This window comes from Amblyomma maculatum, chromosome 6 (assembly GCF_055883805.1).
Source record: "Amblyomma maculatum isolate TAMU_Amacu chromosome 6, ASM5588380v1, whole genome shotgun sequence".
NCBI classification, from domain to species: domain Eukaryota; kingdom Metazoa; phylum Arthropoda; class Arachnida; order Ixodida; family Ixodidae; genus Amblyomma; species Amblyomma maculatum.
Window position 1 is genome coordinate 66,715,944 of NC_139349.1, and position 24,702 is coordinate 66,740,645.

Below are 24,702 nucleotides of genomic sequence, written 5' to 3' on the forward strand. Positions count from 1 at the left end.
TTTTTTTTTTTGTGTGTGTGTGTGTGTGTGTGTGTGTGTGTGTGTGTGTGTGTGTGTGTGTGTGTGTGTGTGTGTGTGTGTGTGTGTGTGTGTGTGTGTGTGTGTGTGTGTGTGTGTGTGTGTGTGTGTGTGTGTGTGTGTGTGTGTGTGTGTGTGTGTGTGTGTGTGTGTGTGTGTGTGTGTGTGTGTGTGTGTGTGTGTGTGTGTACGCTCATGTAAAGAGGCAGCGAAAAGCGAAAAGAGTCGTTCGTGGCTTAGCTTAGACATTCAGGGAATATTTACAACCCGATAATCATCAACCCACGACAACAAGTCTCTCTCTCTCTCTCTCTCTCTCTCTCTCTCTCACACACACACACACACACACACACACACACACACACACACACACACACACACACACACACACACACACACACACACACACACACACACACACACACACACACACACACACACACACACACACACGCGCGCGCGCGCACGCACGCACGCACGCACGCACGCACGCTTTAGAAATGCGGCAAGAGCGAAATGAAAACATGAGCGGCGGCACGTATTCGGCTTCAACGCATTCCGCTTCGTCGCAAGTTCAGGGTCAGGCCTACTCCATCCTGGCGGACAGTTCCGACGCCCCAGAGTGAAGTCCTCAAAAGGATAGAGCAAAGTAAAAGAAGAAAAATAAAACAAATGTGCTTCCCTCGGCGACCTTACAGACTTGTTCTCAAGCGTTTGCCAGCACGCATGCGATTCTCTATTTTACTTTCCTGAAAGGAGCTGAGGCCGACTAGCGTCACTCAAGCCTGATGTTCATGAAAATTCAGCGCACTCCATTTTCGTTGTTGTGGGTTTGTTTTGATTGGTGGGTGCATGCCAAATCGGAGCATATATAGGCGGCTTCGGTAACGCCTAAGTCTGGCATTCCCAGTTCTTAAACAGCGCTAGTGCGCTAAGCAAACCCGAGAGATTTCGCAGCTCAAAATCACAAGGGAAACACAAACGCACGTGAGATGGAGGTGGGATTCCGCATGTTTCATACATTATACATTGCCGCAAGCAACCAAGCGTCACTATGGGCGAGAGAGGGATTGAGAGAGAGAGAGAGAGGGTTGCAAAAGTTTGTTGATCCACGCTTACACGCGCGAAGAGCAGGAACGATCGTGGTCAGCCGCAGAGTGGAAGGTGTCAGCCACTATTTACCGCTGCCTTGCACAAATGTTCCGCAGCAAGGATTCGCGCGTTTGAGAAAGGAAGGATCGAGCTCGCTTTCCTAAGCTACGCGCACGCCGATTTGCTGCGCTGAATATTATTGTTGCGGTTCTTTACATGACACCCTTCACTGCGCGCAACAAACCAGGTGCTGGATAAAATGCCGCCTAGTAACGCGTCGCCGGACCGACGACCTATCGGTGCCGTGAAGAAAAACAGGCTATCGAGGCAGAAATTCGGAAGACCGAACACATGAAATCTAAAAGCGCTGTTTCACATGCGGCTGGGCACAACCGAGCGCTTCCTTCACGTGACGCGGCGGAACTGTCCGAGGCACCCATTTGTTCCTTCCGCCTAACTAGCTGACCTGGATGGATGGTAAAACTTATTTTCATCAGTTTTAGGAGTGAAGGACTAGTGAGGTTGTTGACCACTCCAGATGGCCGCCAGTAGCGTCCTGGCGGCGATATCTTGGGCTCACTCGGTGACCCGGGCCTGGATGTCCGGGTCCGAGCAGCGAAGTGCTGCTTCCCGCTCCTCCAGTGATGGAGTTGGCAGCAAACCTGATGGTAGCGGCTAAGCCGCGCACCCCCACGTAATGTGGTCGAAAGTGGCGTCGGCGCCACACTCTTTGCATTTGGGGTCAACCTGCTCTTGAATATATGCGAATATATTTTGGGGCATGGAAAGGGGTGGGTTTGTAGCTAGTGCCAGAGTATCCCCTGGGCCTTTGATTTGTGTGAGAGAGAAAAGATGCGTCTTTCCAGGCTAAAATGGTGAGTTTTATAATGGAATGAGAGCAAGCCCTCCCTCGCGCCCATGGGAGACGAAGGACTGATCGCCCGGCCGACGAAACCTCTGGCATATATTCGTGAGCCTTCTCGATCCCGGGACTACTCGAGTGAGCCGTAAACCATCCCAGGTCTATCGTCCTACCAGCGACTAGAACCACTACCAGAGTAGTTTCTAAAGATATTCCTGGCGACAGCCGATTGATAGCTCCTCCCGAAATTCCGCATGGCCCCTTTTGAGGTCACTGACTATTACAACTGCTTTGGTACAAGCGACGGCCAACGCGATGGCTGCCTGCTCTGCAGCCTCGGAGGTTCTGGTGCGTACAGTAGCTGCAGATAAGGGTTTCGAGTGCAGGAAGAGGAACAGCATGCCGTCAAAACTTGTTCTAAGCGCCAAGGCCCTGCATGACATGCGCCGGGCTGGCTTCCTTTAGCAGCATATGTAACCCTTATAAAATTGTTCTATACACTTTCTACGGCCTTTTTATGAGCTCGACAGCCATTTTTAGACATCATTTCTTTCTATAGACTATTCATAGATAAAAATAAATAGTCTTCTCTTCTATAGACGAACTGTATTCTATAGGCGCTTAGGCCCCTCTGGGGACAGCAGAAAGTTAGGTGGGCGGATGAGGTTGAGAAGTTCGAAGGGTCAAGTGGATGCAGCTAGCACAGGACCGGGTTAATTGGAGAGATATCGGAAGGTATAGTCAGGCTGATGATGATGATGATGATGATGATGTACTATCTGTATATAAACTAAACTCTACAGCAGCCTTTATTTCATTCCGTCTGTCACAACCTATAGACTATAAATATACACATTCTTAAATTTGTCTATATACAAAAGTCTAAGGATAGAGCACGGTCATACATTAATTGTTGACAGCCTGCGAACCTTATTGGCAGAAGTCTATAGACAGTCTATGGGCTGTCTAAAAAATGTGTGACAGCTGACTGAAATGAGGTGCAGTCCTATTTAAATATCAGAAGCGGATACGTCTTGTGCAGTGACCTATAGATGCCTTCATTAACGAACTCCCCGCCGGCTGCACTTCAATGCCGTTGCAGCTAATCTAAATGGTGTTAAAAAGAACACCACACCGCGGGAAATACCGCGATACAGGAAGAAACGAAACAGAATCTTATTGCGTCGTTTCTCTTCCGGTCTGCGTCTGGTCTGTCGTGCTATTTTTTTACTTCTGATAGTTGCTGACTCGTCCAGTTTTCTCTCCTTCCACAAGGTGAAACGTGCAGAACATAGTGCAGCGCGGCCGCCCAATGCGTCCGGGCAATACCGAAAATCGGTCCACGCAGGGCACCGTTTTTTGCTGTCGAGGTCATATATCAAAAAAGTTCCCTCGCGTAAAAAGATTCAACGAAAGCAAACAGCGGGACCCCCCATATGGTCCGTCGGACACACTTTGTTTCGTGGTTTCCGAACGATTGTAGCAAGAAAAGATGCATGCGAAAAACGGCAAAGCCTAAAATCCGTGGAACAAACTGTTGCCCACGCCCACGAAGTACAACCGCTTGTACACGCGCCTCCACTTGCCATAAGAAATAAAAGCTTGCAATAAGAGTAAAACAAAAAAGAACAAAAATGGGGGAGACAACATTGGAAGCGCGCGAAGTAGAGCTCTTCTTCCGCGTTGCTCGCCAAGCGTCGGGCGCCGTTGGCGCCCCGTTTGCGTAGGCCGGAAGAAAGTAAAGTGCGCGCCGGATGGGCAGGGAAATAAACAGTGAAATAAAGAAAGCCATAAAAGAAACAGAGCACGTTGGTGCGGCGTCTATCCTTCAACGCAGGCGCAGCGCCGGCTGCACCCCGCAGTGCGAGCGAGCCGGTCGCGCGGACGTGCCCGGGGGTTAAGCATCTTCCCAGGCGCGGCCTTCGGCCGTTTTCGGGCCACCAGAGGTGGTGGTCCCGGGCTCAGTGCAACAAACGGTGCCCGCGGAGCCTTAGCATGCAGCGCCAGTGGCCACCACCGCCTCGCGAAGTGTTTGTGTGCGTGCGCCCAACATCTGCCCCCGCCCGACAGAGGTGCGGCGGAAAGAAGGGGGGATGGAGAAAAGAATGAAAGAACGGATGCGGAGAGACAAATTATGATGCAGCTGCTTCAGCTTGCATGACATATATAGTCACTCTGTTTAATGGAAACCGAGGACACTGCCACGCGGTTCAACCGGTGTGGCGTCATTAGAGTTTTAGCGAAGCAGGACTGCCGTCATGTACGGCAAATACAGTAACGTGTTGCTGTTACTACCGTTTCCAGGCTTGCCTAGCCACATTTGCCGTACAGTAGCAGCTACTGTAGTTACCGCGGTCACCGTACGGCAGTGTTAAAACTGGCTTTTGTCTCGATGCAGACCGCATGACCTATTCCGTGAAGAACACGAAGGGGATGCCAATACTCAAGGTGAGATTCCTGAGACGTCGTTTCCTTGAAATGGAGTTGACGTCGATGCACAATCCTAAACACACCGGAGAACTATAGTGTGCGAGCTAAGTTGGCAGAAGGCAAACGGACACAGGATAAAGGAAAAGACCGAGTGCATGCGCTGCTTGCTCAATGACTAATTCGACAAACGTTTTGAATTAGTATACCGCTGCGCCCATCCTAATCAAAGCTCCCTTCAGAAGACCAATGCTATCACATTTTTATCATCAACATAGAAGTTACTAGCTGTTCAGCGCAGCTCAGCTAAGTAACGATGCAAGCACTGCAATTTTCATCTGACATGCAATCAGCGTTCTGATATAGTGCCCAGAATAATCATTAATCAGGAACCTACGTCTCCGAATGGTTTCCTCCAGCACAGATCGCGTGTTTTGCGCGAGGACTGCTGACATTGCTCGCACGTTTCTCCCTTGTGTGCTCCTCTTCTTCCCTCTCCAAATCTGGCCTGGCTACACGAACCTCTAACGAATTCCGTTGCCCAAGAAACCGAGCACGCAATTCGGGGCACGCCTTTCCCGGAAGAACACGGACGAAGTGTCACTATAAGTGGCTCGTGCGCGCACAGACACACACATACACACCACCCGCGCGAAAGGTGCGGACCCTCTCTCTTCCGCGCCTGAGAGGCGCCTTTTCCCTTTGCTCCTGGCGCGATGGCCGCACAAGAGAAGAGGCGAGACCCCGGGTGCGCCCACGTCTTCCGAGTCCGCACTATTCTGTATGCGCGCACTGACAAAAGGGGGAGCCACGCGAGTCAGCTGCGGCATCGAAAGGTCAAAGTGGGGACACAAAAGACCTCCTAGCTGCTTGTTGCTCCGCGCTTCCTTTGAGTGCTTGTATGTGTACTTCTATTTCATTTGCGAGCCATGAACTTCGGAAAGCCATCCCAAGACAGCGTCCGGCCAAGCGCGATGCTCCGGCCTCACCTTGTGTGCGGCGCGTGCGAGGGTCACTGCCTCTGGACGGAGCATCCACAACGGCCAGGAAGCAGCCAGCGGCGGCCGTGGTGGGTCTGATCGCGGGAGGCCTCCAAACAGCTGGAGGAGGGATGGAGGGTTGAGATGCTCGCGTAGCGAATCGTACGGCACATACACGTAGCAATTTTTCCGCCGGCGCCGCGCTTTAATATCGCGTGAAGTGGTTGCTCCATCGCCGGGGCCGTTTGTACGCCCGCATATATAGCATATATCCGTGGCTGTATAGCAGCCGCATTGGTGGTTCGATCATCGACTGATTGATTCGCTTCAGGTTCGTCGGAGCGTTGCTAAGAGCCTCCTTTCGCTTTACTTCGCTTTTCTTTTGGTTGTTTTGTTTCTTCGGTTCAGTGCTGGCAAGCGATCTCCGCTTCAAGGCGGCGTCGCAAGGAAGAAAGGAGCAAAGACCCGGAGAACCGGAGACGAGCAGGCATGCTGCAAGAATACTCGGTGCGTTCATATCGTGACGCGATGGATGCTCACAGGTGCGAGTACCTCCGCTGTTGTTTACACCCTTGACACGCGTATGTGTCCAGTGCGTCAAGTTTTGTATGCCGAGGGTATAATGGAGGCCGAGCGTGTAATGAGCGGTACCGCAGGGCAGAAAAGAAATATAGTGTGGGGCTTTTTTTTTTTTTTTTGTAGACGGAACTGTCGACCCTCGAGAATCGTCCCTCGCGCGGCGGAGTGCGGTTATCAAAGGGTTGAATGCCACGATCGTTTAAGGGAGGATCACAGGCAACTCTTCAGAGCCAGAAAACGCGCATCGAATGTCCGTGCACGCACCTAAGATCCACAGGGAAAGCCATGACAAAGTTTTGTGGCACTGGTTCTGCATTTTTTTTCCCCCAGTAACTGCTAGTGCCGCTCTAGATGCATAAGCGTATAATGGCGTTTTGCTGCCGAAGGTGCAGCTTTGTAGCCGAGCATTCACCGATCATAGTGCAATGCCCCATATGTCTATAACCTTTGAGATGCTGCATGCCATACAAAGAAAGAAAGAAAGAAAGAAAGAAAGAAAGAAAGAAAGAAAGAAAGAAAGAAAGAAAGAAAGAAAGAAAGAAAGAAAGAAAGAAAGAAAGAAAGAAAGAAAGAAAGAAAGAAAGAAAGAAAGAAAGAAAGAAAGAAAGAAAGAAAGAAAGAAAGAAAGAAAGAAAGAAAGAAAGAAAGAAAAAGCGGTGTGGTACTCGACTGTGCGAGGCAGTCACGCCGGTAACAAATGATGCGTGAGACGCCATATCATCAGCCCGCTCACTAATTACTTTCTATCGGTCCGATTGCGCTTTTCTTTATTTTTGGTTGGAACCATTTTTGCCCATCAGCCAGCAGTCTTGCTGCGGTGTATAACAAAACGGTTACGTCGAGGACGCTCAAAGGTACTTCCTACCCGTCAAAGGCCTTTACCGGCAAGGAAACGAAACAAGGAAGAGCATTCCCATTGGGTCACTTTTATTTCCCTTTCCAACCACGGTGGACCATCGTCGTCGCGGTGGCGGGGTAGTGTGCGCCTGCCGGAAATGACGCCATGTTTCCGCTCCATGCACCGACCGCGCTGCTGACGGCGCAAGACACGCCCGTGTTCGTGGGACGCGGGTGTGGTCGCACTGGGCACGCCATAAGCGCCGTCATGCCACCGCATGCACCGTGGTGGGGGAGGGTTGGGCCCGGGTAAAAAGGAAGAAAAATACAGAGCCAGAAAAAGCGCTACACACATTGGGTATATACATAATTCGTGGCCCGTCTGCATTCGGAGGTGTAGCCGGACTGGCGCTCATTAGATTACCGGGGCTCGAGGCAAAACGCCGCTGTGCGCGCGTGTGACGCGTGTGTTCACTATATGTTTGCTGTGGGGGTCATTCGTTCCCTGCCAAATGGATGAAACGGCCAATTTTACAGCGCTCGGCAAGTGCTCGTCCGGTGGATGTATAGGATCGTTAAACGCTTTTGTGTCGCTGACTTCGCAGTTTTTAAAGGTTAAATGTTTGATTTGGAGCGTTTTATACAGCGGTATAATGCGCAATATTAAATCGGAAGTGGAACAGGGACTTTACTGACAACAGTGGACAGCTATAACGCATTATGCTTACGTCGGTATGACACTGCAATTTAAGCACAGTGAGCAACAAACGTGAAGTGTATTTTATTTATTGCGCGAGGTTGAACTATGCTCAGCTCTGTGTATAGTACGGTGCGAACTAAAGAAAAAAGAAACAGCAGCTGACAACACTCGGCTGTGCCTATATTACTCCGCTTAGTAGTCACAACAACAAACGAAATCGGCTTTCTAATGTTTTGACTACACTAAACAAACAACAGGCATCAAAACTCGTGTGTTTGCACCCAGGAAACACGAACCATCAGCCCAATATTGACCTGTCTTGAGAATGCGCTGGTTCTATATGTATAGAAAAGGGCATTTCCAACACAGTACCAACATTGGTCTCATTGTTCGTTTTTGTTTCGGCAACAAGGAAAGTTTGACCTCTAAATCTCCCTCAAGGTGAAAACCATGCATACCCGACGGCACCTCACGTGACCTGGACGTTGACAGCTGTCATGGGCCACTTGGTGGCCTACGTGGCTAAGCCCCAAAGTCACACGGCGACTACCAGGCTTAACCCAGAAGTTTGACCTCTAAATCTCTCTCAAGGTGAAACCCGTGCATAACCGACGGCTCATCTACCTGGCGTAGTGAATTTCAAAACGGACTGCTTCAGTTTGTTTTTTGTTTTCACGGGGGAATGCTGTGTGGCGGGCACTGCAAACTTCACTTGTGTCCTACCAGAGTAGTAGTGGAGGTACAGAATCGATTTCTATTGGTAACAGAACAGATGTAAATCAAACCAGCAGCTCAACCAACGTACTCAGAAATGGGGCTGCTTCTCGTGAGCACAGTTCACTTCCAGGCTGAACCAGGCGCGCGCGGCGTCTGGCTCAACCCGCCGTCGCACTGCAGCACGACGATACGAACGACATCGCCAAGTAACTAGCGCTTTCTTCTTCGGTTTTCTTTTACGCTGAGTGGAGTCTGGCAGCCGCGCCACCCATCCCCGCGAGAGCAGGGAGGGGGCAAAACAATCCATAGCCAAAAATTGGAGGAAGAGAAGAAGCGATGCAGACAGACTCCGACCAAGGGACGGGACGGAGTCTAGCGTTTCGCGCCGCGGCGCGGAGGAGACAAGGACCCAGCCTTGTGAGCCGTCACTCACGAGGATGCGGCGACAGTGTGACTCGGGCCGCCAAGCAACCGGGCGTGCTGTGTGGGCCACTAGACACGCCCGCCTACAGAAACCACCACCAAGGCAACGGCGCGGGAGGGTTATGGGGTCGAAACGAGCTTTGCATAGAGGGCACGAGTGGTTGCGGGTCACATCAGACTTTCTTTCCTCGGGGTTGCCCTTGGTGCTGCACGAAGGCGCGGGTTCGTATCCGTGGCCGCGGTGGCTGCTGTTCAATGAAGGCGAAATGCAAAAACATATCCACGCGCTGTGCGAAGCCCTGATGCACGCTAATGAGCCCATGGTGGTCGCAATTAATCTGAAGACATCTGATACCGCTTTGCCTCATAGTTCATATAGAGTGCTATACTTCGGAGCGCAAATATTTAACAGCAAAAAAAAAAAAAAAAAAAAAAAAAAAAAAAAAAAAAAAAACAGCATATTTACGCATTTAACGGCCGGATTTACCGCATCCGCTCTCTTTCATCGTTCGCGTGCTTTCTCCATGTTTAGTAAGCAGTTCGCGCACACGAAGAGACCAATGCGCCACTGCCTTCGTTCCGGGAAATTGTGTCCCAAATTCTACAAATTATCCACTCACGCGTAAAAATCCGGCTCAATCGGATGACATTTCGTTAGCAGGAGAAACCTTATACAACACACGTCACGTCGTTTACACTCAAGTATCCAAGTGCAAATTTTAGGGGCTTGGCATTGTAGGTTTCCTTGCTTCACAGCCTCCCATCCCCCCACACCCCCTTGCACGCACGCACGCACGCACGCACGCACGCACACACACACACGCACACACACACACACACACACACACACACACACACACACACACACACACACACACACACACACACACACACACACACACACACACACACACACACACACACACACACACGCACGCACACACACACGCACGCACGCACACACACGCTCGCTCGCTCGCTCGCTCACTCACTCACTCACTCACTCACTCGCTCACTCACTCACTCACTCACTCACTCACTCACTCACTCACTCACTCACTCACTCACTCACTCACTCACTCACTCACTCACTCACTCACTCACTCAGAGAGATAGAGGCAGAACAGGACTGCAAATAGTTTCCTTTTTTTTTTTTCTGCAGCTGTTGCGGTGACCGTCAAGGTGTAGAGCACGTGAATCGATTTCCTTGTATGACACTTTGCACTCATCACTCCTGAACGAGCGGAAGACCTATTTAGATGCTTACGCATACTGCCAGGCGCTCGGATTTCGTGAATTCGGCCGTCCTGCTTCAGCTAAAATGGCGAGAATCGGGCCTAGTTGGTTATTCATAGTGGTTTCACCGTGCTAACACGAAGAACGAAAATAGACAACACCACGGACCTGCGGACCTGGGACAACACCTGCCTCAGCGTCAAACGCGTCTGACGGTGCCATGGTCAGGAAAAGGGAACGATCGATGGCATAGCGTCAGTATTTTGGCGTGCAAGGTAAGCTACACAAACAACAGACTCGTGCTTTCTGTCCCGATTGGCGGCGTCCCGAGACCCATGATTTCGATTTCGCTCCCCATAACGTAACTGCCACCTTCGGACGTCGTGCCCTGCAGAACGTCACGCCGCGCGGTCGGAAAAGCAGCACTTTACCCCGCTCGAGCGCCGTTGCAAGACCTCATGCGGAAAGCCCGCGCTAAGCATCGAAGCGGAAATCCGAAACATAACGAAGCGGCAACCGCGGAACGATACGCTTCAACAACACCTTTCACCGGAACTTGGTTGAGCCCTTGACATCCGGTACAATAATCCGGAGGCTCTTCTCTAACCCGGTGGATTCTGTGACCCGCAAAGCCCCGCTATACGTCTGCAAATCACGTTGATCCCTTGACAATCAATGGTTTCTTTTTTTTTTCTTTTTTTTCGGGCGACTGGGGGGAGGGGGGGGGGGGGATAAGAGCATAATTGTTACCCACCAAACTGCACGCAAATAAAGTTTTGTGGACTACACTTATTTGCTTTGAATCAGCGTTTTCATGCACGTGTACATGCGAGAATAGCATGGATAAACCAGCAGGTTAGCCAGCGGATGTCATTTTCAAAGCAGAGCAGAGAAATGCGTTCCGTGCATGCTTATTACGTCGTGCTTGCCTCGCACTCCCTGCTTCCGGTTGTATATGGCGCGCACAGCTGCCCACAAAAGCAGAAAGCTGGAGAAAAAAAGAATCTTGCAAACGAACGTAGAGGAGAGAGAACCGACTGCAAGCACGTGCGCACACAGAGCATGAGACAAAAGGAAGTTGCTGAACTGAGTCAACCTTATAACATGAGACTGGTGTACCCGACTCGCGATTACCCAGAGGAGCGTGTTCGCAAACGCGCGTCTGAAAATGAAGCTGTAAATTTCCGCGCATGAGGTGTACTTTTTTGCATTTATGTTCTTTCATCGACATGGCATCCGCTGTTAACTTTCGCAGTGCAGTCACAGTCTTCTGCAATTCCGCGTGCTCAGTTTTCTACTGACTGATCGACAATAAGCAGAGCGTGTCGAAGAGAGGCCGCCAACGCAGAAATGTGATTCCAAGTCGCTGGGGCTCGTTTCCTGATTTGCAGTTACCGTCACGCCGCAGTAGTCGCCACGCTCCGCTTGCGAGAATTGGGCGTTCTCACCTACGTTTTCCCACGCTCGAAAAACGTCAGCAGATAAAACCTGACGAAGCCGTAAAATTGCTGTCACTGTCATTTTTTTTTCTTTTTTAGACATGTGGATTGAACTAAAGTGGTGGCTTTTTAGTTTGTTTAGAGTGGAAGGAAAGCTTTTTTTTTTTTTTTTTTGCTTTCTTTCTCCGAAGGAATGCCGCGTTTGCAAGATGATGCGCCGCCCTGGATTCGTATCGCGAACACCGCGGAACCTCGGCATCAATCATCCGCAGACAAGGTGTCTCCGCGTGGTTCATATTCAGAACGAACAACCGCCAGCATGCTCTGAAACTTCCTGGAAGATGGGATCACGTGCTCGCGGTAGAGTGGAATAGACTAGGAGTTTTACGTTCATTTTGTGCGATCTCTTTCGAGGTAAAAAGGCCTCCCGCAATGTAACCGAAGAAAACATGATCTGCGAACACCATTTCGAAACGTATTTCATTGTAGGCTTTAGGTGTGGTCGGTGATGCTAGTTCTAATATGCAATGAAAAAAAAAAAAAAAACAGAAAGAAAGAAGGGGCAAACATAATGCAGCATACAAAATTCAATAAAAGGTATGTTTGGTTACCATCCCAAAGCTGAAAGAACACTCAATTGTTACTGTCTCCAACGGTAGGATCGTACCTGTCCTGCCTTTGAACAATGAAGCACTGCAATGAGCGCCACTCTATGAGGTTTTAGCTTCCAGCATCCAACGTCCATCTTGTTCTGGTTCAAAACAGCGCTCTCTCCTCTGCGTGATATGCAGGGGCCGGATCTCCGACCACCAAGAGCGATCATAGACGCCGCCCCCGAAATCAAGGCCGAAATCTTCGCCCAGATTCTTATACGCCAGCGTTATGAAGGGCTGCGACACACTACAGAGGCCGAATTCCTGTCGGTCCGCGTGCACAAGCAAATTAGCCAAATGAAACCAGATATCAAACAGCGCAAATTAGCGGCGCGACCGTGCAACCGAGGCACACAACATCAATATGGGCGGGCTGAAGGTGAGTTATTACGCGCAGAAAAACGAGATAAGGCAAAGCAGGCACGAAGAGGTGACGCAAGGCGTCGAATCAAGCGCGCAGGCGAAGACGCATGCGTGGCGCGCTTGCGTGCACTGCCCGAGGTGGCGTTGGCGCAGCCCCAAATGCGGGTCGCTGACGCGGATCGGAGCGGACCAAAGGAATGGTGTGCGCGTAGCCGCGCCAGCGAATCGAGCCGGCCGAACAAGTGAGCGCCTGGCCTCGTGTAATTGCGAGGCGATAAGCGTCCGCGGCCTCTATACTTCTCGTGATGTATAGAAGTGGTGTGAAAGAGACGCCCTTTGTAGCCGCACCTTCGCTTTCCGCTGGAGTGTATGTTGTGGTAGCACCCCACCTTCAAGGCAGCGACGGCTTCAGGAGCGGAAAAGGCGTCTCTGGCAACGATTAATTCGGTGTGGTGGCCCATGCGAGGGCCGAAGGCAAGACGTTGCGCTCCTGTTGAGTGCACTCTAATTGCCCACGTGATCGCTTATCAGAGAGCAATCTCCCCTTTCTCTCGGGCATCGGTCAGAGACACTGAGGGCGGAGCGGGTTTTCTCTGGGCTTTTGTGAAGTGTTTAATGACAATGTACTATTCTGTAAGACAGGGTTAGATTGCCACGTAAAGCCTGCTATGGCAGTATGTTTTGTTGTTGCTGCTGCTGCGATGGCTATATCGTCAACTTTCCCTGGTGTAAGCATCGCTGTAGTATAGCCCTCGCGCAGTACGTCGTAGTCCAAAACTTCCGCGTCCAGCTGCTGTACTATGAGAATATCTTCAAAGTGGGCCAGAGAATGAATGCTATTGAAAATATATTAAGGGCAGCTACCCACCAGGACCTTGTCTGTGGGGGAACTTCAGTTGATACGTAGTGGGGCAGGGACGCAGAGAGAGAGATTGTGCATTTATTGATTCCGCTTTTCCGCCGGAAAAGAGGGCAACACACTTTCTTCCTCCTTACGCTAGCTGCGCCTTCACATACTGGTTCAGCCACCACTGCCCTCCGTCGGGGCCGGTTTTTCTTCAAGTCAGCCCGTTCTCCTGAAGACCAATATAGGTATTCAAGATGTCATACTCAGAAATGTGCCGGAGCTCGAATTGACAAAAAAATGACACGTACATGATAAGCATGTTGGTGGAATAATGGAACACTGGCCAACTTCCAAAGAGCGTAAGTATGGAAGGATGCAGACCAATATACCTAGGAGTGATCTAAATAACATTGGGTACGCGGATGTTTCTTTTTAATAGAAACGTTCCAGTCTGTAGCGGAAATACTTCAGGTTCCCAACAACGTGATGAAGGCAGCAAAAAGCAGCAAGTGTTCTTTACATTGCTAACGCGACAGCTTCCGATTGACAGCACCGTCCGTGCTTGCGTTGCCACCAACAGCCGTCGTTGTTGGGGAGCGAGGGTCCTAGCAACGACCTAGTTTGCGTCAGAAACCAGTGGTGTTGCTCATAGTCAATCGGAGGAAGTTATCGAACAGCTCGTCGCAAGATTCTCCCTTCAGACACCTGCTAGGGAAACTTCGATAGCCGTTAATATCTGCTATAGCCGCTGAGCAATATAAAAAAAAAAAGAAGAAGAAAAGCACAGCACATCCAGAACAAACAAACCGCATACGTGGTTATGGAATGCAGGCATGGCCAGTTTTCATTACAGCTCCTGTTTGCAGTTTCTCTGATAGAGCGCACTGAAAGACCTGGCTGTTCTCTCGAGTTGATGTTTTCCATTAAATTTGCTCCTTCTAGATATACAGTTTCATCACCGTACGTAGCAGCATGCTTTCAGACTGGCGCGAGCAGCAATGTGTTCTACTGCATCGAAACAATCTTTCTCCTAAAACCCAGAAAGACAAACCCTCTTAAAAGAAGTGAAGCCCGTTTTTTGTCTACGTTTCTTGTGTTCAAGAGGCTGCAACGCGCTCGTGCACTTGTGTGTGCAGGTTGTTTTCCCCAGTTTTCCTCGAAAGCCACGCTGCCCTACGATGTATAGTCGATGACGATGCTAGTCGCGAATCAATGCCAAAAATCCAGAGCCTAAAAAACGGACGTTTCACCACCCAGGTCACGCACAGACCGGCAGACATCCATATTAGAGGCGCCCCACAGTGTCCATATATCAAATCTGGCGGTGTCATTGGGCCGAAAATAGGAGGTAAGCCCAATGTCATGCCGCCTGTTGGCTACAAAGACAACTGTGTATCAGTTGCGGGCTCCAAGATCGTTGATATACAAAGTAGTGATGCGGTAGCAACATGCTCATCGATACAGAGCAAGTAAACAAATTCACTTATATAACAGATTGACATGCAAATCCAAAAGCTAAAATAAGTGATGCATTTCAGCGCTTCTAAAGTTAAGGAAGACAAATAGCGACAGATTTTATTTGCTGGACCAAAGCGGCGTCTTCATATGCTAGCCCCTGCCAAGTGGCCACAGGGGCGAGCAGAGTTCCGAAGCGAAGCCTGCGAAGCGTTGCCACAGGTAAGGAGCTCTACAGATCCGGGCACCTATCGACACCTCTTTGGCGCCCTGTCGGCACGCAAAAGAAATGCCACGAAGGAAGGTTGCCCTCGTGAAATCGGGTCACGCCTCTTTTCTGGGCGGTCGAGAACATTCTCGAACAAGAAGGAAACAAGATGTAGTAAAGAGAGAGAGAGAGAGAAAGGGAAGAAGGAAGAATAAGAAAAGTTGCCAAGCTGCCCCCCACCTGAAATGTCTTGTACAGTATCGGCGGGCGTCCCTTTTGGGCTGCCTGCAGGCACCCGCTGCTTTTGGGTGCACGATGGCTGTACGCGGGCCCCGAACATTTGCGGTCAGGGCCGCGCAGTCACGCCGGCGTAGCAGCCAACCCTACAGCCGCCTGTCGGCGGCTTCAGAAAGGAAACGGGAGGGAGCGCCCCTTTATCTCATCGTCATATCAAACAGTGCCGCGTCAGGTTGTACATCCCAAACGAGAAATGCGTGAGCCGCACCGTGATGGCTTCCACACGTCCGGCGAGTTTGAAGAAAGCGAGACGTACTGCCGCCGCGCGGTGGTAGGACGAGTGAAGCCAGCTTGTTGTGACGTCACGAATTCTTCTTTCTCTCCGATTCTTGCCAGCTTGCCGTTGTTGCACCTGTGCGTGCATCGTCCTGTAGGATATGTTGCCCTCTTAGTCTTTCTTCTTTTTTTTTCTCTGAGCCCGCATAGAAGCTGACATGGCGCTTGATGTGGAGGCCTTGTTGTGGTTCGTCAGCAACCTTAGACAATGGTTTCGGCATTGTTCCCCAATATGAAAAGAAGAGAGCGTACGAAAAAAAAAAAAAAAGAATAATAATGGAGGTCCAGTATACGAAAGTGCGGTGCGCGGGGACGGATTCGAGATAGGTGTTACGTGGCGTGGCCATATACCATAGAACCAAGTGCAGTCGTATATTCGCAGTTTCGCAACTAGCGAACGCGTGGCCGTCGAGGAAGCACCGGGGTATCTCGCGCAGGCACGCGTTCGCTGCGTGCGTTTAGCCCTACGGCTAAACCCACGAAGGTAGACGTAATCTGGCAGCGCTTGTCGTCTCGTTCTAGCCAGTACAGGAGGAACAAGTGTAGCGGTAGCCTTCGTGCGCTTAACGCGTCAAGGCGTATAGGAAACATTGTTCGCGCTTTCTGACCATTGCGTTCTTGCACAACATTAATGTTGGGATATGTCAGTGTGTACTTTAGCCCCCCGTAATATGACTAAGAGGGGATCTTGGATTTTAATGTCAAGTCCGTCTGCATGAGTATGTTGTGGCGACGAAAAACGAAATTATGAACCTATCCCTGAAGAGATTTCGTTTTCGGTCATTCGTTTTGCTTACTGCATGCGTTTGGTAACTAAGGAATTTAACGCCGCAATTTTCTCCCACAAAGGTGGCGATGTAACAAAACCCATTTGATTAAAACTATATATTATAGAAGAATATCTTTATCTCAGTCGAATCAAATAGAAGAATCTCTTTATCTCAATCGAATCAAACATGATTTCAAATGCGCTAATAGAGTATCGAATACATCACGTGCTTCGCAATGATAACTGAACGCGTCTAGATCTCATTTCACAGCATACATTCCAAGCATAGCACGTGCAACGCTAATACCTTTAGCTGGTTGTTCAGGCATTGCGATATGCATTATATATACGCTAGCGGCCTGCACAAGTTGTTGCGGTCAAGCGGAAAACATTCCAGGGGAGCAAATATCGAATCAACTCAACGCGCGACGCTCCGCAATGAAAAAAGTGATACCTTAAAGGAGAAACCAGGAGCACAATGGTAAAAGAAGACTGCGATCAGGTGCGTAAGCTGTCACTATCAGAGCTCACCTATACTTCTCAAAAGGGTTTCTTTGCAGCGTGCCGCAAAACCATAATTTTGGAAAGAGTTTTCGGTCTTGCGAGGCAAACAGTATCAATATGCAAGGAATCATCCATCGGTGCGAATGAGAAAAAAATGAAAACAGGAGGGTCCCTGCCTTTGATAGAAAGTGTGCTCTCGGTATCACGTCCAAAACCTTACGGGAGGCCTCCGCAATTCGATCATGCACCAAAGCTCCACGAAGCAATTTCACTCTGCGTTGCTTGCAAACGGCGCGGCTGCCCGCGAGCTCACGTTCACTCCATGTTCTCGCACAGCCGGCTCCGGCATTATTTGTGAAGAGCTCCGTTTATCGAAGAAAGCTCGAGGACCGATCAAAGCCTCGAAAGAAGTGCCGTCTATAGACGCCCTACCCGGAGTACATTCTTCACGCCGGACTGGCATACCGCATCGCACGGGTGTGCTTTCTTGAAGAAGAATTGGCTCGGGAAATAAGATATCGACTTGGGTCTCTGGACAAAATAAACGCTTCGGCACAGATGCGCAGCGCATTCAACGTAAAGTAGGAGGCGTTCTTCTCTTGAAAGATGATCTGAGCGGGCGGAAGAGGGAAGAGAATAGGTGCAAGGAGCCAAAGCCAAGAAAGGCAGTTTGTGGGCGGGACAAGGGCAAGGCGCCATCCGACAAACGCGCTTCGTCTATCGCTTTCTAAACGGCGCTCATAACTCACCATGAGTGCTAAGACGAGAGAATTCATGGAACAATAAGCATTTCGTGCTATTCTTCCACTGCATAACGCTGCCGGGAATTTACACGTCGCTCTCACTACACCGACTCCCGCGTTCCATTGGTGCCCAGAAGTACATGAAAAGAAAGCAATGAGCACACGCAGTGAAAGTGAGAATATTCAAGTCTTGAATAATAAGCAGGTAATTTAAGCTAGAAGGCGCTATACATATATCTTGTGGCTCTTGGACTAACGACAGATTAGGTATAGTTTTCTTTTTTTTTTCCTTATTAGTGAATCTTGGCTGCCTGGACTGGCATCGCAGACATTAATCTAATGATAAAACAAACGCAATCTCGTTGGTCGGAATAATAAATAATCGGTACTTAGATTAAAAAAAAAAAAGTATTTTACCCATTTCCATTCGTGCTTACTGAGCTAACCCGGGGTGAAAAAACAAGTAGAGAGAAAGAACAACCGAAAATGGCACGTTTAAAAACGAGGTCAGTCAGCCAGACGAAACCGTGACAACAGCATTGATTCAAACAGTCGCTTTATCACCGTGACAAATGGAACACAGATAAAACAGCACGTTCGGGCGTCAGAAACTTCCACAACCGTTCAACCTCCTTCCTGGTTTTCCTTTTTATTTTTTATATTGCACAGAGAAATGCTCTTGTCTTACAGGCAACAGCCCATTGCAAATGTCAGTAAGGCAGCAGACACGACAGCGAGAAGAGAGCCTTTCTAGGAGTCGCGGAGAGTAACAGGAAGGAGTGTAGTATATACACAAGCAAACATGCATCTCTCGAAACTGGTACGAACCGTCCGCTAAATCAGCTCAGGGGCTCCGCCAGAACAACATACACCTAGGGTGTCTACAAACGCCAGCTGCTGGCTTCGAGGCGTGAGTGTTCGCTCTGGCGGTGTACAGGGCCACGTTTTGCACGCTTCCAATAGATTTCTTGCGAGCCGGCCAGTGCGCTGCTTCTAGGCGCGGCTTATATATACACGCGGGCTGCGAGGCCTGTGTACAGTTGCTCCGTCGAGAGCGAGGCCGAATCAATGGCCTAGTGACCTGCATGTGCCAAGAATGGAACCACTCTACGAGAGCGAGGTTGGCGAAACGACGGCACTGAGCCTTGCCAACTTGCGCTTCAGATCGATGCATGCAACAAACAGTGCAGCCTCCTCTCCCCCTGGGCACAGCTGTGCCCGTGGCACAGTGGGAGCTGCTGCGGAGTTCCGTGCCCGTACGCCTCACGCACCCTCCACCTGCTGGTGGCGCGAGCTACGCGGTAGCAGCGTACTTCCTCGCTGCGACTGATGACGATCGCTGTGGCGAGACTGCTGATATATGGATTGCCGCCGGCCCTGCCCGCTACATCGATGCGGTTCTCGTTTGGCGCGCCGGATCGTTGTAAATGTTATATTGCCATCGGCACCTCGGCCAGCAGACAGACCTTTTCGCGGGAGCCTCGAGGCCTACGTGTAACCCGCCAATGCAGGTCGATGGATCGAACAAAAAGGGAATAAATGGCGCGGAGTTTGCGTGTGTGTGTGTGTGTGTGTGTGTGTGTGTGTGTGTGTGTGTGTGTGTGTGTGTGTGTGTGTGTGTGTGTGTGTGTGTGTGTGTGTGTGTGTGTGTGTGTGTGTGTGTGTGTGTGTGTGTGTGTGTGTGTGTGTGTGTGTGTGTGTGTGTGTGTGTGTGTGTGTGTGTGTGTGTGTGTGTGTGTGTGTGTGTGTGTGTGTGTGTGTGTGTGTGTGTGTGTGTGTGTGTGTGTGTGTGTGTGTGTGTGTGTGTGTGTGTGTGTGTGTGTGTGTGTGTGTGTGTGTGTGTGTGTGTGTGTGTGTGTGTGTGTGTGTGTGTGTGTGTGTGTGTGTGTGTGTGTGTGTGTGTGTGTGTGTGTGTGTGTGTGTGTGTGTGTGTGTGTGTGTGTGTGTGTGTGTGTGTGTGTGTGTGTGTGTGTGTGTGTGTGTGTGTGTGTGTGTGTGTGTGTGTGTGTGTGTGTGTGTGTGTGTGTGTGTGTGTGTGTGTGTGTGTGTGTGTGTGTGTGTGTGTGTGTGTGTGTGTGTGTGTGTGTGTGTGTGTGTGTGTGTGTGTGTGTGTGTGTGTGTGTGTGTGTGTGTGTGTGTGTGTGTGTGTGTGTGTGTGTGTGTGTGTGTGTGTGTGTGTGTGTGTGTGTGTGTGTGTGTGTGTGTGTGTGTGTGTGTGTGTGTGTGTGTGTGTGTGTGTGTGTGTGTGTGTGTGTGTGTGTGTGTGTGTGTGTTGGGGCGTAATAGAAGCTGTACAAAGCTGAAACAAAGTTATCTGCAGTGCAATGTCAATGTCCCTTCCAGACATGAGAATTACGCGCTGTCAGTGGATGTTTAGATACCTAATACAACCACCATAAGCATTTTTCGTAAAGATCTCGCAGACGGTAGAGGGCGATTTTAAAGGAAGAGAGATTCCGCCTTCCCTTCCTAACGCCAAGTTTTACATTAAGCATGGGGAAACCATAATTAACTCAATGCTGGCGACAAGAACAGTCCAAGAAAAAGTGGTTCAGGAAAGGGCCGCCGGCCTCTAAGCAGCGTACCATACCTAAACAATACTATGGGTAGCGTTAGCTTCAATGGAAAATCAGTATACGTTGAAAAAGCGAAAATACGACGAATCTGCTTTCTAATGCCGTATCGAAGTATGTACTACATGCACTATTATTCGGTCTAATAACGGTCTGATAACTATTGGGTCTAATAACGGTGTACTCGCTAAGAAAGTTGAACAGACGCTTTAGTAAAGGACTAGAAACACTAGCAGGAGCAATCGCGTGTTCCCTGTGAAAACGCTCTGGAGTTTTCGCTTCCAGCAGCGTAGAGGTATCTAGTGTCTATAGGAACAATGTTTGGTGGACCTGTCGATGCCCGTTGATGCCAGCGATTTCTTTTTCCAAGAGCTGGGAGCTTCAGCCAGCCTCCAACTACGATGCCTTACCTCGTGGGAAGGATGCTTATGTTCATGGGCAGAGGATATCTTTTAAAGTAAACATTGAAAAAAAAAAACGAAAAAAAAAAAAAAAGGACAGCTCCAAAATAACCTAACAGCGAGCGTGGTCGACGGTAAAGCACAGTCGGCGAACTGTTGTGACCCCGCGCGGTGCTTTTGTTTGGGGAAGTTGTGTTTCGAAGCAGTGCTTGGGTTAAAAAGTGGGCAAAATAAACGCAACATGTTTTTGAACACCGAAAGTGGGTTAGCGAATGCACGAAGTACATAAAACTGCTTGCCAAAACAAAACTTCGGCATGCCATCGCTTCTTCGCTTCTCGAGCAAGAACAGGTTAGCAAGGGTAGAAAGAACATCGCAAGCTTTTTGTTGAACAGTTTCCTCTCTATGTTAGTCAGGAAAAGCAAGAAATATAACTAGACGCAACCGCGCCGATGACCCCGGCTGAAGCCCCGATATCGTGGTTAAAGCACCAATTGTTGATAACATTGAGATTTAACACATTGTTTTTTCTGTATTCTCGAGTTAACTTCGCTGGCTCTGCGAAAGTGCGGGCACCGTTCTGCATGGCATCAGCTTGCTCTTAGTAACAACGAAACTTATATGTATGAAACGAATAAACTCTGCAAAGCAGAATTTACTCAACGCGGTGCGCTGTGGGATAAACGAAGCAATGAACAAAAACTCGCGACGTGTTCCATGTTGCAGCGGGACAAGCCGGGGCGCGTTAATTAATGACGTCAATGTTTACTGCTTATGCTCTAGCGCCGCACGCGTCCCGACAAGCCTTCCTGGACTAATATCATGCAAGGTTACCCCCCTGTGAGACCGACGAGGGCTGGTGGCTCTGAGGGCGTCACCCCCTACATGTCTGGCCTTGTTAAAGAAAGAAAAAAGCGCTGAAGGCATGCAGGTAATGCATGCGCCATATTACGGAGCCTTATCGGCGCGCCTGGGCTGCCTCCATTCGTTTTGTATGCATCTACAAAGCTGGAAATGTTCGGTCTAGAATGCGTCTATGTCTAGACCAAGACCAGTGGCAAGTGAAGAAAAAAAAATAAACAGGCGTTTGATTATCTTCAGTTTGGCCAAGAGAAGAATTCGACTTAAAGGAGGATTTTTTAGTGTCGTTGCGTGCGTAGGAGAGTTAGTATTCCTTGACGGTCAGCACCTGTGTTCACGCTGTCGAATGCTGTTACAGCAGAACATGGGGCTGACAGGTCACGTCATGACGCTACAGACGCCGGCATTTCACTTCAAGACGGAATACATTATTACGTGAATGCGGTAGATCCTGCCAGCGCCAGGACTTGCTCAGGTTAGTTCTCCTGTCGGCGGTCTCATTAAACAGCGACGTCTGAATTCACATGCGGAACTCACTGGAGCGGAATAGGTTACTGAATCAAGAAAGCGTCGCCCGACTGGTTAAACCCATCCGGAATCAAGAAGACACTAAAAGGAGACTGCCTTGAACTGCTCGGGCATATCTCGAACGCACGATGAACTCGATTCAAGGAACACCCCGCGCCCCTGCGCTGGGGTGGCCGTCGACCCCAGCCCAGTGCCGGCAATGGAAGAAGTCGTGTGACGAGAGTGCGGTGATGCTTTTTTCGGTTCTTTGAGCGGATTCTCTCAAAGAACCCTCGGAAACCACCGGCGCCGCGGCACCACCTCACGCATCCTTCACGCCAGGGTGTCACCGCTTTTAGAAAGGAAGGAAGGGGGCGCTAGATGTCATCTGTTGCGGTTATATGGGTGTACAACCTACGCCCGGAAAGCGCCAACGTCACGCGGCGGAGAGGTTGGCGTTGGGTGTGCTTTCAAGCCAAAGCGCTCGATTTTGCCACGAGATCTGTACCTGCATGGGTCACCCTTTCTTTACCGCTTAGTTCTCCTCCTTTCTTAGCCGCTTCCCTCCCCGCGCCGCAGAGTCGTCCACCACCAGAGGAGCGTCGTCCTCTTCTCTACACTCTGCCCTTGTTGCTCCTCTTCCTAACTTTTTCTTGCCGCTTTGCAATCTCCGCGAGATTCCTATCGGGCGTCAGATTTCCTTTCCCCTCCAGAGAATCCGCCCTTCTTTCAACTCGCTCTCTCTTTTTCCGCTGCTGTACCGCCTGTTAGACGAAGAAAGTGAGAGTACGTATATCTGCGCATTTGAGGAGAGGAGAGAGATACACAGACGAACCAAGAGATGCGGACAAGAGGTCGGCACTGTGTTCGGCTGCGAAGTCGCAAACCCTCGCGCCCACTGGGCGCCTGCCGGAAGCGTTGGCTTCCTTGGTTGCGCCGACATATTTACGTGCAACTGCGCGTACTAGGCGGCACGCCGGAGACGACGGCGATGGTGACGCCCACATCTCTGGGTGAATAGCCTCGGTGACAAGGAGTTTGTCGCTATTTTGAGGGCTAAGCACTTGGACAGATCGAATTGCAGACGAGATGTATCGAGATGTTACCTTGTAAAACTTGCCGTCATCCGATGGTCACCAAAGCGGATGCCTGCTAGCACGTGCTTTAAGTAGACGCGTGCTGGATGGCCGGACACCATTTATCCACGCATAGTGGGAGGGACATGTGTGGACACAGCCTCGTGCTCCAGTGAGTTGAGTCGACTACGCTGCGCTTCGACGATTTTCTGTGCGAGTTTTTGCACATCAGAGACTCCCACGGTGGCGAGTAAAGCGACCAATACAATTCTTTGCAGGCGATTATAGTCTGCTTAACCACCCCTAACGTCAAGGACTGGGAATAGATCGGCGCGATCGTTATTGCTGCACCAACGTATTTTGTTTTTCGGCTATTCCGGTGATAGGTCACTCAGACAAGTCTCTTTTTCCTCGCTACTGTGCAAGCGTATAAGTATGCATATCACCCAGACGATGCCCGGTGCCTGTGGCGAACACGCGTGCTCATAATATGTGCCCAGGTGTTTCAATATACATCTGCGATAGTACGTCTTCATTATACTGAACCTACTCAATATATTCTTTTAGTTTATCGAAGATCACTCGGAGACTTACTGCTATAGATGCATACCGGTTTACATGACGCCTGCGTACGTGCTATGACCACATCTTGTCTACGTTAAACGTAGTGGAGCAGAGTGTTACGCTTTGTAACGTAACGTGCATACACACCCCGACGTCCTTAGGAGAAATAAATGGGGGAGGGGAGCGCCGCAGGTACAATTGTGAGTAAGGACCATTGGGTGCCACAGATTGATCAAGAATAAATTTGCGTGGTAGAATTTTCTTTAAAAGCATAGACAGGAATACGTTTCTCTCCTCACACTGAACTGAATCCTCAGGGTTCCTGAAAAGTTTAGCGATATATGTTACCGGAACCCGCATTTCTGTCGCAATTTTAGCCAGTATAAATGGGTACACCCACAACTGTAGCAGAGGATAAAATGTAACTTGAAAAAATGAAGTTGCGTGGAAATAATTTTCTCGTTTTAATTTTTGTCAACAGGAAATAGTTCCTCGCTTCATTGCAAAACACCGGCCGACATTTCTCGTCAATGCTGAAGATTAAGTGAAAGTGAAGTGGTCGCAGTGAATTCGCGCCTTATGCAAACTACCTAAAGCAAGCGGGCAGTCACGAACTGGTTCGCGGACGAAGCCTCTTAGCGGGGCGGCTATTTCTAGAGTAACAGCTGCGCTCCCAGGTGGAGCCTGCCATGTGGGCACACTTAAGCTTGGGACTAACACTCTGTTTCTACTCGGCACTGTTGAAGGAAAGCGGAGAGGAATACGGGGAAGAAGGGGAAGGGGGCGTCTCAAAATATCCGCACGCGGCGGCCTAGTTTCCGCTGCCACCTCAACGATAGGCTAATTTGTTCGAGAACCTTTGTTTATTCGCCGTATTTTAGACCTCCTTCTGCTCCGCGGTGGACTTTGTTGGAGAAAAGAACTGTCCACCATCTACACCAGCATAGCCGCGCCGACCTATCTGAGCTCGCCTCCCGCTGCGCGGCCAACTTGGCACTTATGTGCGGCGTACCCCTCGCGTGGAGACTTCGAGCTGCTGATATTCGCGAGGCGCCGCCATAACCGTAAATCTTTCCGGACGCTGACTTTTATTGTCCCAGGGGCTGACAAAAGAAATTCTTTTTATTCCAGAGTATGCGTGCCTGTGTATAAATACGAAGTATGAAGAAAAAGATTAGAGTAATAAGTATGCCTGCTCCCGCGGCTGTTAGAAGACATTGCTTCTGGAAAATGATGACACATGGGATAGAAAACGGCCGCCAGTTACTCCACGACGATGGCTTAGATGACACTTG

At 49.9% G+C, this 24,702-nt stretch overlaps 1 protein-coding gene across 3 annotated transcripts in view; it reads right to left on the bottom strand.

The window, feature by feature from the left end:
• LOC146185921 (limbic system-associated membrane protein-like) overlaps nt 1-24,702 on the bottom strand; it is a 203,660-nt gene that overhangs the window by 155,558 nt on the left and 23,400 nt on the right. Inside the window, exon 1 of one of the 3 annotated variants that reach the window (XM_084606851.1) lies at nt 15,077-15,375. The exons of 1 other annotated variant lie outside the window; for it this stretch is intronic. In XM_084606851.1, coding sequence (XP_084462977.1) covers nt 15,077-15,176 — 100 coding nt within the window. In that variant the 5' untranslated portion in view covers nt 15,177-15,375. Of the gene's footprint in view, nt 1-15,076; nt 15,376-24,702 lie in introns of those variants that run through there. One more of the 3 variants, XM_084606853.1, reaches the window with a different exon arrangement.